The sequence below is a fragment of the Benincasa hispida genome, chromosome 1, assembly GCF_027475165.1.
Source record: "Benincasa hispida cultivar pf3 chromosome 1, pf3_genome.v1.1, whole genome shotgun sequence".
In the NCBI taxonomy this organism is placed as follows: domain Eukaryota; kingdom Viridiplantae; phylum Streptophyta; class Magnoliopsida; order Cucurbitales; family Cucurbitaceae; genus Benincasa; species Benincasa hispida.
This window is the reverse complement of record NC_143478.1, coordinates 89,724,769-89,741,122: the sequence shown is the minus strand read 5'-3', so window position 1 is coordinate 89,741,122 and position 16,354 is coordinate 89,724,769. Positions and strand designations below refer to the sequence as shown.

General features: G+C 30.3%; 1 protein-coding gene across 1 annotated transcript; it reads right to left on the bottom strand.

Annotated features, from left to right (window-relative positions):
• Nucleotides 1-1,950: 1,950 nt before the first annotated feature.
• Nucleotides 1,951-2,987, bottom strand: LOC120086935 (PRA1 family protein F2). Its single transcript, XM_039043746.2, has one exon. The coding sequence runs from the start codon at nucleotides 2,793-2,795 to the stop codon at nucleotides 2,253-2,255; it is 543 nt and encodes a 180-aa protein (XP_038899674.1). The 5' UTR covers nucleotides 2,796-2,987; the 3' UTR covers nucleotides 1,951-2,252.
• Between the last annotated feature and the right edge of the window lie 13,367 nt (nucleotides 2,988-16,354).

Here is a 16,354-nt window from a genome sequence, read left to right as displayed (position 1 = left end):
TAACCTTTTTGTAATGAATAAAATCAAACTTTGATTATTGTGAAGATTCATTTAGTTGTGGCTTGTAATATGATCAAACCTTTTTTTTAATCATTATTATTATTATTGTTTCAAATTTAAATAAGGCAAATGTAGTATTCTTTTTAGTAATGATGTCCCCTTAACACACAATTTTGAAAGACTCAACATATAGCATGTTACTATAGTTTTAACAAATGATACTACTTTTTATGGAGAAGCCTCATGTTATAATTATTGCTTTCTAAATTTTAGGCTAACTTATCTCCATGATTTACTCATCCTGTACTTTTAAGTTTGTGCCAATTTGATTCATGAACTTAAAGTGTTCAGAAGTTTAGATTTTATGTTTAATAGATTTTTGAATCTAAAAAAAAATTGATTCATGAACTTAAAGTGTTCATCAAGTTTTGAAGTTTAGATTTTATGTTTAATAGATTTTTGAACCTAAAAAATATAGTAAGTCCCTAAATTTTTAATTTTATAGTTAAGAAATTAAGATTCAAGGACATTATAATTTTAAAAAATGAAGTACACCGAATAGGCATAAGAGTTTGAACCTCCAACTTTAAAAGAAGAATGAGATGTTAATTACAATTGGCGTGTGTGCTGATGTTTAATGGATAATTAAGGTTAGAAATTAAATTGATCGATCTTTTCTTTCTTTCTAAAATTAGACAAGGAACCAATGGATCTTTGGATAGGCCAGTTGGACCAAATCATATATAGATAATATATATAACTGTTATAATATTCTATATTATATACCACAAATACAAAATTCTAATTCTTATCTAAACAGATAACAAGTAGTTTATGGTTAACAAGACATAACCTTGTTATATGTTTAATATTAAGATTTTTCTGCAAAGGAGATGTGGTTTTATTATACCCCTCGTTATTTCCACCATTAAATAATTGACTAAAATATCATTTATTTTTTGGATGTATTATTTTGGAATTACATACACATTTTTCTCTGCAAGATATGGCCACCATACCACCTTTTTTTTTTTTTTTTTTTCTCTCTCTTTTCTTTTCTTTTCTTTCCAATTTGAAAAAGAAACCATCGTTGCAAAATAATAATAATAAAACTTTATACTTTCACAACAGATTTTAAAATTTTAACAAAAAATTAATATATAATTTTGCATGAAAATTACACCGTAAAATGATTCGGACAATGACATAGAACGATGTGATTATGTTCGAGTATCAATTTAAGTTCTAAATCACCACCACAACACTATTTCAATTCCTAATTTTTCATTCAAAACATTCTAATTGATACCTACTCTACTCCAATTGTTAGTTTTAAAATGTTTATGAAACAACAAACTTTATTGTAATTTTTGAAAGAATAATCTTTTTTAAACAAACGAAAAAGCTTAAGGATACTTTTGTAATTGAGTTAAATGAAAAACCCAAACTGAATCTTTTTACAAAGTTGACCATTGGGAAAATCAAACTATATATATAATATAATAGAAATAAGGAAATTCGAACTAGGATCTCTTGATTGCTAACACATATTAGACGACTACACTCCTTCAACAAAAATAAAAGATTTCATATTGTAGGATTAAATGAAAATATTTGAAAGCGAGAACATAGAATAATATAAAATTTAAATTTAAAAGGAAAATAATAGGCATCGCCTATCTTTGTAATAAAGGAAAGAGGGGTATGGGTTAGATGAAGCAAATTATTACTCAATCTCAAAGGTCTGAAATTGAAACTTTTAAAAGTTGAAGTATTTTATATTGTAAGAAAAAATGGTGCAAAAAACCAAAAAAAAAAAAAAAAAAGTCGAATTATTAAATATATGAAAACGAACCTAAAAAGGTTAATTGCATAACTCCATTTCATAAACCAACTAAGAGAAGATAATTATAATTAGTTTCTTTTTCTAATAAAAAAAAAGAAAAAGGAAAAAACAAGACATCCTTGAGTCGTCCAATTCAAAATCAAGCACAAAAAATAAAATGTCAACAATTACAAACTGACAAAATTAAATTAAATTACAATACGAAACAAAAAAACAAGAAGAAACCCTATTTGCATATCACAAGAATGAAAAATTAAGTGGAATTTGAAAGCAGAAATGGAATAACATAATTTTCATAAAATTTTCAATTGCCAAAAAACAGAGATCGTCAAAAGAAACCAGAACAAGAAGAAGAAGATGGAATTAACCTCTACAATTAACAACACTAATCCATTACGATTGCCGATTACGATCCAGGCGCGATCAATCCAGTGGCTTCTTCATCCAAGTAAAGATTGTCGGTCTTCCTCACGGCGGCGTGAGCCAAAACGACGGCGGCGCCAACGAGCAGAGCGATGAGAATGTTGAGTGTAGCGTTAGTCAAGAACAAGAATCCGATGGTGAGAATTGAGAGGATGAGGAGAATGATCCAATCTTCGAGGATGCGGCCGGCGAGAATGAGAGGCTGATCGCGGAGGAAGTAGAGGAAGAGCCAGAGGGATAACATGAGGAAGAGGACGAGGAGTGAAATCGGATGCCAGAGGAGAGCGAGGAAGAGGATCACGAGAACGACGATGGCGTAGTTCATACGGAAGTAAGCGAGATTGATTTTGATGCGAGAGAGAGTGTCGTGGAGGTTGGAAGGGAGAGTGAAGGAGCGGTAATCGGCGATTAGACGCCATGGACGGCGGTGACCTAGGCCGTCTTTGAAACGCTGTTTGGCGCGAGAGATGTACTCGAGGTTAGCGGCGGCGGCGGAGGAGGTCGGAATGGTGCCGTAATTGGTCATTTTTGTGGCCGGAGCCGTTGCCGGAGGTGGAAGAGGGTTTGAACGGTTTTGAGGGGAATTTGGGGATTGACAGAGAGGAAGAAAATGATTTGAGGGATCTGAAGAATGGAACTTTGACGGGCAATAAAATGTGCCCTCAATTCATTCCCACTTTTTTTTTTTTTTTTTTTTTTCAATAAATTGAAACTTATTTAATTTTAGTCCTCTCTCTCTCTCTATATATATATATATATATTTTTAAATTTCAATTTTAGTTCTTTACTTTAAAAAAAGTTTTAGTCTCCAATTGTTATTGATTTTTCTAAAATTGTTTTCAAATATAGAAAAATGTACCAAAATATTTACATATATTATAAAATATCACTGTCTATCATCAATAGACATTTTATAGACTACCATCGTGTATTATTCATAGATGGTGACATTTTGTTATATTTGAAAATAATTTTAATAATTTGACATTTAAAATAATTTTCGTTATATATATATATATGACAATTCTAAAGTACATGGACTAAAATACAATTTAACCTTTGTTTTATTAAAAATAATGTAAATAAAGATTAAAATGTATCAACAAAAGGGTTACATTACAAGCCCCCTCTATAAATTTTTGTAGTTTGTGTTTGTTTAGTCTTTAAACATTTAAAAATATTTAATTGGTTACTAAATTTGTAATTTTGTATTTGTTAAATTGGTGTTTTTTGTCTTTTAGAAAATCAAAAGTCCGGGAATAAAATCTGTAATTTAATTAAATAGAACTAATGAATATATATCTTGGTCTCTAAACTTAAAAAAGATTGACTATTGAATTTAGAAATTACTCCAAAGAAGTTTTAAGATTTTTTCTTTTCTTACAATTTTCTTTGAAATGAATGGATGAAATTTTGATATAGTGATTAATGGTTAAAAATTGAGAAGACATAATTGATCATTTACAACATGGCAAATGACAGAAGATTAAACATGTTTTCCAATTTTTACAGATTTTAAAAACAAATGCAAAGTTCAATACCTAAAATATTTTTTTTCAAAATTTAAGCCTACAATCGAAATTTACAAGATTTTTTTCTTTTTTAGGTAAAAATTTATTATCTCATAGTTTAACATTTAGAAAGAATAGTTGTGTTAAAGCCTTAATCGTGTCTAAAATTTTAAAATTGGTAAGAATTTAATTTCTGTACACGTCAATGAACACAAACCATTTGATGACTGTATTGTAAAAAAAAAAACATACGAGAATGCCATAGTACAACCTCGTAGTCATAAATTCAATTCTCCCAACCCATATATTGTCAGGAACAAAAATAGTTTTTTCTCTCAATAATATGAGTTATCTTTTAATTTAGTTATGACTATCAACTCAAACATAACTCGATTGATTAAAAGGTTTGAGTCTGAGGTTTAATTCCTCACTAGTGAAACTTAAAAAATTCAATAAATATTCATCAAGAAGTAGTGAGTTGAGGTGGTTGTTTATTTGTTGTACTCGTAAATAGAAAAACTTGATTTCTTTCAATGTTAAACTATATAAATTCAACCTATAAATATCAGGTGGTTATATGATATTTTGGAATATAATCTAGAAATGAATGACTTTTAAAAGATGTTGGGTTGCTTAAAGGTTGTGAACAGCTTTAGGAATAAAGAATCCTTCAATAGAAAATGTCAAAGAAACTTATCATATGTTTTCCTCTTAAATTTTTTAATTTTCTTTTACACAATTTGTTTAATATAATATAATTTATTTTTATAAGAAATAGCATTTTTTAGGTGTGAATTGGTTTCATTTATGTGTGTCGATTATTTGATAATTTGTGCTGAAAACGATATTAAATTATTTAGACTAATTCGTTTTTTTTTTCCCACCAAATGAAATAATGGGTGTTTGATTTGAGTGCGGTTGATAATTGATATGCACAAAGCTAATTGTATATTTAACATATTTAAAGAAGGGTAAATATAATAAAATCCATCTGTGATATTGTTTATTATTGTTAGATTTCGAGGGTTAGATTTAAATTTTGTTATATCTACAAAATTTTCTTTGTTATATCTACCAATATTTTGATTTCATTGTTATATTTGTAATTGTCCCATTTAATATTGGGATGTTAAAGAAAAACTAACTCGTGTAACAAAAATTTATTCATCAATTTAATAATTATTTCATTTTTTTATGCTAAAGTTAGAAGGCAAATGAATGAAGATAAAAATTGCAACACTTATTTAAGTTTAAGACCTAATTTGATGAAATTGAATGTTTAAATTAAAATCGATATAACTTAACTAGTTTAGAGTCAAAGTTGATTTATTTTCTTCTTCTTATTTTTTGATCAATACTTTATTTAATAACATAATCAAATTATTATACTCATCCATCAATACTTTTCTTTGACTAAGATAAAAAAATGTAAAGTAAAAATATAAAACTAAGGTGCTATTACGATTTTCTAAAAATGGTTTCTTTTCATAGTTAACTTTTATACCATAGTTTTTTTTTTGCCTTCAACATTTAAATTTTTAGCTAAAATTAAAAAACAAAACTATTTTTTTAATTTTTTTTTTCAAAATTTGACTTAGTTTTTCTAAAACTTTTTAATAATAATAATAATATAACAAAAAAAAAAAAAATCATGGATGGAGTTAGAATTTATGAGCTTAATTAAAAAAAAAAAAACTAAATAGTTATCAAACGAGGTCTACTAAAAAGATATATTTAAAGATTAACTTATATTTGATATCAATCATATATATAAAAATAGCCTAACCGATATGTAGTCAGTGGTTAAAATATATATTCTTGACCAATATGCAATTAATATGAAGCTATAAGCATTTATAAGATGATGATAATATATATAGTATAATAATTTTTGAAATTATTAAAAATTGCACATGCTAATTAAAAGTTAAATGCACGACAACCTTGCACGTTGGATCCCCTACTCTAAAAACTTTCTTTTTAAGGATTTGTTTTCTCACAATCTTCTTTAGGTTAATTTTTCCCAATGACATGGTTTTTAGAATCGTGTTTACATATATATTATTTGGTTAAATTTAGTATTTATCATCTTTTGTACTTTATAAAAATATATATACTTTTTGTGCTCAACTTTATTTACCTTCTCTAGTTGTATTCTTATATACTTTCAAATGTTTTATTTTTAAATCGTGATAATCTTATTCATATGTTTTTAAATTACTAAATGTACTTTTTTTTCTTGTTAAAATTTTTAATTTACGTGAAAACAATTAGTAAAAGTTCAATTTGATGAATAGTACATGAAGCAATTACTATAGAACTTAAAAAAAAAATTTAAAGTATAAGGAAAAATTAGATATAAATAGAAAATATATGAAGGAGAAATATTTAATCCAGTTTGATTATCATTTAGGTTTTGGTTTAGGATTTTTGAAAATCGTATTTGTTTTTTCATAATTTTTTTACAATAATTTTCATATTTTCTAATGAAAAAATTGTTGAAAATATTTTAAAATATAGCAAAATGTTATATTGTATCAATAATAGACACTGATAGATATCTATTGATGGTAGATGATAGTAGTCTATCAGTATCTATCACTGATACACGGTAACATTTTGCTATATTTATAAATATTTTTTTGTTTATTTCACTATACATGAAAACAATTCTATAAAATGCTTTTTTTTTTAAAAAAAAAAATTACAATTTGACTTAAGTTTTGAAAACGTAATGATTATCAAACAAAGCCTAATTTATATCCGTAGTTGAGAGTGCACCATAACTAAAGATTTGCAAATCATTGAATCCTATTGAAAATCAAACTGTCTAGAACATAGATGTTGAAATGAACCAAAATAATAATAAAAAAGGGTATCTTCCTAATTTGCCCTAAAACAAGCCAATAATTCCACATGTTAAAAAAAGTGGAAAACTTTCGAGTAAGCCTAAACAATTTGGGGCATCATAAAAAAGCCAACTTTTTGGGAAGAAAGATAGAAAGGTAGAAGAAGAAGAATAGGAGAGTGCATAGAGGCATTGATGGAGATGAGCATAGGTGATTCCGACCTCTTTGAATAGAGTAAATTAGATCCAACATATTCAACCACTATTTCAAACAAGATATGGGTTGGAATCTAGTGTGGACAAGACTACACTAAGTTTGGTAGGGACAACAAAAGCCAATTATAATAACAAGACGGCAAAGAAGAGCCCAAGAAAGCCAGCAAAAGCTAAGCCATTTCTCTATTTCTATATATGTTTGGGATGTTATTACGACACAAAAATTTGATTTTTCTTCTCATTATATCTAAAGATCCAATGTCTATGTTGCTAGCTTTCTTCTCCTTTCCTTTGGTTGAGTTTGTTTTTCCCTTATCATTTTGAGAATATGATCGATTCCTATTTCAAAGAAGATAAAATAGTGTTATGTATATCGTACGTCGGATTATATATAAAGTGAGTCATTTTAGAATCAAATAATATTTTGCAACAAGTTTTGTAGCCTTCTTTCACGATGCAACATTATCAGTATTAGAATAGTTGAATTGTATTACCAAACCATGCATAGCTCATTGGCGTATGACTGTGTTAATAATCACGAGATCTGTAGTTTTCATTTTCCTACCCCAATTGTACTAAAATTATAAGATAGTCTCTATCTGTCTTTTATTAAGATTTATTGGACTTCCTTGCCAATTGTTTAGCTTAAATTACAAATTTATTTTTTGAACTTTGAAAGATATTTAATAAAATTCTAATATTTTAATTTTGTTTATGATATGTTCTTAGACTTTGGAAAGTATCTAATAGGTCTCTAAAATTTCAATTTTATTGCTAATAGGTTTTTGACTTATTCGACACATTTTAAAATTTATAGATCTATTAGACACTAAATTAAAAATCAAAGAATTTATTAGATTCAAACTCAAAGACAAAAGGGCTCTATCAAATTGAATTTTCATTATATATTTAGTAGAACAATTAATTTTTAAGAGAATGTCAAATATATTAAAAATACATTTAACACAAAATTTAAAGATTAAAGATTTACTAGAAATAAAATTGAAAGTTTGGAGATTTATTAGATATTTTTTACAAATTTAGACTACTATTAGACACAAATTTAAAAATATCGTAATTAAATTTGTAATTTAATCATTTTTTACAAAGTAATTTCACCAATTAAATTTTGATATTTACAATGAACTTCGTATAGTGCGATATTTTGTTTATGGTTTATTGTTGTTGCAAGGGATATAATTAGACATTATTTTATGGTGCCACAAACATTTCTAATTTATTTATGTGACAAATTTTTTAGTGGGCCAACAGCTTATTCCATAGGATAGATTTTTGTTACCTTGGATATCGTTTGATAATTTTTTCCCCTTTTTGAAACAACTTTTGATAAATTTTTAATCAAAAGATTGAGACATAAAATAACTAATTAAACCTACTATAGAGAGCAAATGGGATGGAGCCACGTGGATGGAAGAGTTAAGGTAGCATGTAGCTACAGGTGAACATTGTATCAAACTATTTTGTATATCACTATTAATTGTGTATCTGAATGGTAAAATATACAGGTATTTATATACATAAAACTACTTAACGATAGGTACATAAAATCTGTAAACTAAACGTACAAAAGTGTAACCACCCAACATCCTCAATCAAACTCAAGATGATAGAGTAGAAACCAACTTGAATTTGCAAGATAACTGATTAAAGCGTGCAGGAGAAAGTGCTTTAGAAGATTTCAGCCGGTTGTTCAGTCGTAGATATAGCTTGAAGATGCAGGGTGGAACTTTGAAGATGATGACAAACAAATTGACAGTCATTCTCAATATGCTTCGTCTGTTCATGAAACACATCATTATGAGCAATCTGAATAGCACTGCGATTGTCACAATGAAGACGCAGGGTGGAACTTTGAAGATGATGACAAACAAAGTGAGATTAGTCTCAATATGCTTCGTCCGTTCATAAAACACATCATTATGAGCAATCTAAATAGCACTACGATTGTTACGATGAAGAATAGTGGCAGAGGCATGGGGAGCTCCCATATCAGACAGGAGCTAGCGAAGCCACAAGACTTTGGAAATAGCATCAACAAGGGCTCGATATTCCAACTCTGTGCTAGAACAAGAGACAACAATTTGTTTCTTACTTCGCTAGGAGATGAGAGAATCACCTAAATAAAAACAGTAACTTGTGGTGGACCGTCAATCAGTAGGATCACCAGCCCAGTCAACATCAGTATAGCTAGAGAGAACCAAGGAAGACTAAGAAGAGAATTGAAGACCATGTCCCAGAGTTCCTTTAACATACCGCAAAATACGAAGAACAATAGTGAAATGAATAGTGCGAGGAGTAGACATGACTTGACTCACCACATGGACCGCATATGCAATGTCTAGACGTATCATAGTTAAGTAGATGAGACTACAATAAGTTGTTGATACAGAGTGGGATCCTCGAGAGAAACACCATCAAAAGAGGTCAAGCGAACATTGGAGTCCAATGGTATTGGTGCAATGACAATATCAGTGATGCCAGAACGCGCCAAAAGGTCAGACACATATTTTTCCTGAGATAAATAATACCCTTCAGAACACGATGAAACCTGAAGACCAAGAAAATAATTGAGAGGGCCCAAATATTTCATCTCAAAGTGTTCTCCTAAATATCGTTGTAAATCTAATATAGCAGGAGGATCATCAATAGTGATAATCATGTTATCCACATACAATAGTAGAAGAACAATGCCATGCAAAGTCTTACGAGTAAAGAGAGCTGAGTCATGAGTACTGGAGATAAATCCAAGTTGGGTGACAATGGCACTGGAAGTTGTAAACCAGACATAGGGCACTTGTTTGAGTCCATACAAAGCACGTAAAAAAAGACATGCCTTCTGAGATGGGGAAGAAATACCATGTGGTGGCTTCATATAAACTTCTTCAGATAAAGTGCCATTGAGGAAATAATTCTTAACATCCATTTGAAGAAGGGACCATTGTTTAGCAGCGACTACGACTAATAAACTTCGAACATATGTCATTTGGCCAATGGGAGCAAAATTTTCCTCATAGTTGATACCATACTTCTGAGAATACCCTTTGGCTACCAGACGAGCCTTATACCATTCAATGGACCCATCGAAATGAGTCTTGATCTTATAAATCTACTTACACCCGATAGGCTTCTTGTTAGCAGGTAAGTCTTGATCTTATAAATCCACTTATACCTGATAGGCTTCTTTCTAGGAGGTAAGTCAACAAAATCTTAGGAATGCGTTTTCTCCAAAGCTTGAAGTTCTTCATTCATCGCTTGCTGCCCAAGAGGGTTAGTACATGCTTCCTGATAAGAGAAAGGTTCAACCAAAGACATAACAGTGGAAAAACAGTGATAGTCTCTAAGATGATGAAGAGTTTCTCTTAATCGAGTGGATCGACGAACAAATATAGGTTCTGATTCTGAAGGCAGATCTAGGAATGCATCAGTGGAAGAAGATGAATCAAGCTCAGGGATAGGCTGAGGGGACAAGTCAGGCAAAGAATCTCAGACAGGGAAGAGATTAGTAGAGGAATTAGTGAAGAATGAGTGGGGACTAGTAAGGGAACTATGAAAAGAAGATAAACTAGAGAACATACAATTTTCCCAAAATGTGACATGACGAGAGATGTGAAGCCTTCTAGAAATAGGATCCCTACATCAGAACCCTTTATGCTCAGTTCCATAACCAAGAAAACAACATAGATGAACTACGGGTTCAAGTTTGATATGTTCATGAAGATGGAGAAGGACAAAACATGCACACCCAAAGACTTTAAGATGAGAGTAAGAAGGAGAGGTACCATACAACCATTCAAAAGGAGATAGATTATGAACGACCGCAGAGGGCAGGCGATTGATAATATAAACAGACGTAAGGGCAGGCTCACCCTAAAACTTCTCAGAGTAAGATGTAAAGAGAAGTCGAGCACAGATAAAATCCAGGATATGGCGATGCTTTTGCTCAGTTCATCCATTTTTCTGGGATGTATAAAGGCACAAACATTGGATAAGAGTGTTCTGTTGGGTGTGGAAAGAAAGTAAGTGGGCATCCTTATACTCTGTTGCATTATTGGTGCGAAAAACTTTGAGTGTGCAAAAATTGAGTGTGGACCATTTTTGCAAACTCAATGTAGACCTGGGGTAAGGAAGAGAGATGTTTCAGAAAGTAAATCCAGGTAAAGCGGGAGTAGTCATCAATAAATAACACAAAATATCAAAAACCATTAATAGTAGGAGTAGGCGCAGATCCCATATATCAGAATGAACCAGATCAAACGAAGTATCGCATAGTGAAGCAGAAGTTGAAAAAGACAGAGTAGGTTGCTTTGTAAGTTTGCAATGTGAATAGTCAAAAGAACTGAATTGCACAACATTATTCAAAGTCTCAACAAAAATTAAATCACGAATCTTGTCAGATGATGCATGACCAAGATGCAGATACCACTGAATTGTATCAGTATCAATGACAACAACAGAAAGAGATGGGGAAATGGGTAGTTGAAAGACTGTGAGCTCAAATAATCTCCCTACCTTGCGACCCGTATAAACTATCTGACCTGTCTGCGAATCCTAAACCTGACAACCATGGGAAAAAGAAAATAGTAAGTCCGAGGTCACATAACTGACCAACAGAAGCAAGATTAAAGGTCAGATTAGGGACATGATAAGTATCGGAGAGGGTTATAGTTGGTGTATTAACAGTACCAATTCAAGAAATGGTCATATGGTTACCATCAACGAAGTGAACGAGAGGAAGCGAATTGACAGGGATAAAGGAAGATAACATAGCAATGTTGGAGTTCATATGATTGCAACAAGCCGAATCAAGAAACTAAGATGTATCTGGTGTGATAGCAAGAGTAGGTGCACTAGAAGATAACACTTGTTTGAGCAAATTCTGAAGGTCACTGATCTGGAGACTCAGAGGGGATGAAAGATGTCACAGCAACAACAACAACAGGTGGAAGGCCAGATTTGATAGAATTCTTTGACTTAGTAGTATAATAGAAGAGAGGGGGGGGATACAAGGTGGTCTGGTAGGATAACTATCCAAAATGTGACCAAGTTTGTGGCAATATCTACACTTAATTGTAGGATAATTAGAAAACTTATGACCATGCGATTTTCAGTTTTTGCAGAAAGAGCATGAATGACTGGTTGCAAGAGCAACATCCGATGATAGAAAGGAGACCAATCCAAGCTTTTTTTTTTCCTAAAAAAGGATTTCCTGAATTGCAACATTGAGAGGGGGCAAGGGATTACGATACAATAAGACAACATGAACATATTCACATTCTAGTCGAAGCCCCATAAGAACTTTGATAAGTTGCAGATGATCCAGGCTAATTTTGTCCTAATCTAACTGAGTCCAAATGGGCCGAAGAATAGCCAAGTACTCATTCACAGATTGTTTGACCTCTTGATTGGTGCTGACCAAGGTAGAGTGTAATTGATAGTTGTGAGCTAGACCAATGGTTTGAACCACAGAAAAACCCATAGTTCTTTAGCTGTGCTCGGCTAATAGGACGAAAAATATCAATTTTTTCCATTAGAACAGTAACTGAATGAAGACAAACAGATGAACAAGAAAAATGACTAAAAAAAATAATGGCTTGACTCAAATTATGGCTCGACTCAGCTCAACAGATGGCTCGACTCGCAGAGAACTCGACTCGGGTAGGCTTTTTCTTAGATTTGAAGCGAACATGGGTCAAAACGGATCTTAATGGCTGTTGCATTAGGCAGATCTGAATGGCTGTGAACGAAACTGAGTTGGTCAGATCTGAGCAAAAGTGAACGACGTTCTACGGAACTGAGTTGGTCAGAAGTGACCGACGTTGTGCAAATCTGATATGGCTGGTTGGGCTTGTAGTAGTTGAACGGTCTGTAGTAGTTTGACCTGAAGCAGTTGGGATTTGAATGCTAACGAACGACAGACGAACTTCTCCAACAGGCTGGTTGGTGAATTTCATAGCGGTGATAGGCGGACCTCTCTGACAGACGGGCGGCAATAGGCGGCGACGCGGATGGGAAGGCGACAGAGGAGCTGGTGAGTTTCACGGATCAGTTGGTGATTTTCATGTCTTTAATACCGTATCAAACTATTTTGCATATTACTATTAATTATGTATCTAAATGGTAAAATACACAAATATTTATACACATAAAACTACCTAAAGATATGTACACAAAATTTGTAAACTAAGCCTACAAAAGTGTAACCACCCAACAACCCTTATAACGATAAACAATAACAATTAACAGGTCGAGCGGAGTCGGTTTTTCATGAAAACCAGTGTTGAAATCACCTAATCGAGATAGAAAATTCAAAATCGGTGTTAAACAAGATGGATGATTTTTTAAGACATTTGGATTCAGTTTAAGATGATTTGGTCCAGTTCTATTTTTTCTTTTTTCATTCTTTTTCTATTTCTTTTATATATTTAGATATTTTATCATAAAATATAAATAATATTAAGACAATATTTATATTTATTTGTATTATATAATATAATATATATCTAAAAAATATATAATATTAATATATCGATCGGGTTTGGTTTAAATGTCGGTCGAAGTTGGTTGGTTTTTAACTGAATTTTTACATAATCGACCCTAATCGATTTTTGAAAAAACCGCCCTCTGACCTTCGGTTCGGTCAATTTCAATTGTTCGACTTGGTTTTTCGACTATCCTTACTCACTACTGCATGTAGCTCATAATTGCTCCTCAAGCGATAGTCAAAAGGAAAGTGCCATTTGTACAAAAAAAAAATTAGTTGGCACCCTTTTGAAAATGTCATGTCTGGCACATGTTTTTGGAAATATAGTCCTTGTTGTTTTATATGTTCAAAAAAATTAAATGAACATAAAAGGAAAATACCAAATGGAAACAAACAATTTGCCAAAATTTTCACGTTCCATTCTTATTGTTTCCTTTCAATTATTATGTACTCTCAAAATTGTATCTCCAAAATTAATAAATAAATATTTGGATAAAATACACTTTTGGTTAGACGTTTATTTGGTCTTTGAGATTTTATAATAGGCAATTTTAGCTCCCAAAATTTGAATAATGGTTCTAAATGGTCCTTAAACTCATTTGACCATGAGTTGACTTAATGGATTGTTGACTGAGATTTAACTTATCAATTTTTACTGTAAAAGCAGATTAATTAGAAATTTATTAGATTAAAATTTAAAATATAAACAAAAAGATTTTATTTTTTTACATTTTTTTTTCAGAAAGAAAGAGAATGGTAGAAGCTCTCTAACTCAAGTATATTTTGCCCCATGTATTTTCAAGAAATTATATATATACACTCAAAGTAAAGTTAGAATATGAGAATGGACCAACTTTAAGTATAACTTCAAAACTTATAATAATGATGGAAGATTAAGTCTTCGACTTTTAAAGGGGAAGGACATGTCAATTATCATTGAATTATGCTCACTTCGATCCTAAACTTATAGTTAGATTCGTTAAACTCTTAGACTTTCATATTTAAATTAATATAGATAATTTATTAGGATATTTGAAAATCATTTATGTATCGACTCTACTTGATAGGCTTCTTATATTAGAGTAAGAAGAACTTTTTCTATGACAAAGTTTTTATTTTTATCACTTTAATCATGAGATTATTCTAATCTAATTAAATAAACATTTTGGGGAGATTATTAAAAAAGGAATATAAAGATATTCATCTTCCTACATTCTAAGGATGACTATTTTTATTGAAATATGTTGTTTACGATGCCCACCTCACCTGAATTGGATATAAAGGTCTGGGCTTGGGCCTTTTACTGATTACGATTAATGCTATGTATAATTTTGTTTTTGGTTTTTAGTTTTTAAAAATTAAGCGTACTTTTTTATTTTATAATAATTTGCATCTTTTTTAAATACAATGATGAAAAATTTTAGTCAAATTATAATAACAAAAAATTTTTTTGAAAGCTTTTTTTTTTTTTTTTTAATTTGACTTAGTTTTTTAAGTTATGGGTAAAAAAATAAATAACAAACAAAGAAATTTAGAGGTAAAAATAGTATTTTCATACTTAATTAAATAAAAAAATAAAATAGTTACCGAATAAAGCTTTAATATTTCTCTGCGAAATTGTACTGCATGCAACATGTATGTTGTTTTTTGAAATTTGGCGAAACACCAAAATTTTAGAAATATAAACTATCCATTTTTGCATTTTTGAAATTCCAAAATGTCCTCAATGATCGTGCCGTACGATGTAATTAAATTTGATTGTTTATGTATTTGATAATCAACCTAATCTGATTCAACCAAAGAAATCCACTCAAATTGATTTGAATTTTATATTTCAATAAAATTTTTATTTTCAAATCTAAATTTATCTAATTGTTAAGTCCCCCCTCCTCCCTCTTATTTTTGTATATTTCTGATTCTATTTTCAAATATCAATTAACCTCAATCGCCTCGCAGTTTTTAATCTTAAGGTAAAATGCAATCCTTTTCCAATTTAAGGTGTGTTTAACTATACAAGTATTTAATTTTAAAAATGAGTTATTTTGAAAAAATTTAAAGTGTTTGACAACTACTCAAAATAGATTTTGAAACACTTTCAAAGAATATTTTAAACAACTTTATCAAAAGAGATTAAATAAAATGACTTTTGTGAAAAACATCTCTTAGTCAATCCAAACATGTCTTAATTTCCTTTAAAATGAAAAACAATTGTCGAATGAAGAAAAAGATCATTGACTAGTTATAATGTCAGCTATGAGGACAAAAATACTTGAGAAATTCGCCAAATACAAGGAAAAAGGAATCTGCCACAACGGAGATTGAGGGCTTTATATCTAACCCAAAACCAGAGAGAATAAAAGATAAAAAGGAAAGGACGATTGAATGAATGAGCTCATCATCTAATGGTTCAAAAAGTCTCGGGGACCATTTAGAATCATTTCTTAGGAGGCTTTTTACACCAATAACCTAATTAAATAGGTCAAATTGCAAGAATGACTCAAATCCATCATTTTTTTTATGAATAGCCTAATATGTTACAATATTACAAGCCCAAAAGTCCATAATACCCAATTAATTTATAGCATTTTTATTAAAAAAAAATGGAAAACATACAAATATAGGAAAAAAAAATGGAAATCATGTGCCTTAAAGTATTTTTTCCAAAATTTTAAAAATCCATCGCTAAAGGAAATGGAATTTTTTTTCGTCCCTAATTTATTTTACAAATTTTGAATATTAACTTAAAATTCATAATATCCAAATTTGGCGGATTGCATTTAATACATAATTATAGTGCCAAATTTTGATTTTCATCTATGTTTCATTTTTATTATATATACTAAGTTTATTTCAAATATATACAATGTTTATCTTAAACATATTTAGAACAATTACATATTTAAGTTTGTTATAATATATACCCTCTATTATAATTTTGGTCTCATTTATATTAAGAAATATATTTCATTTACTTTATCATATCTATCCATGTATATTTAGTCATTTTG

Coding starts and splice junctions, on each gene's coding strand:
- LOC120086935 (XM_039043746.2), bottom strand. CDS start 2,795: ATGACCAATTACGGCACCATTCCGACCTCCTCCGCCGCCGCCGCTAAC.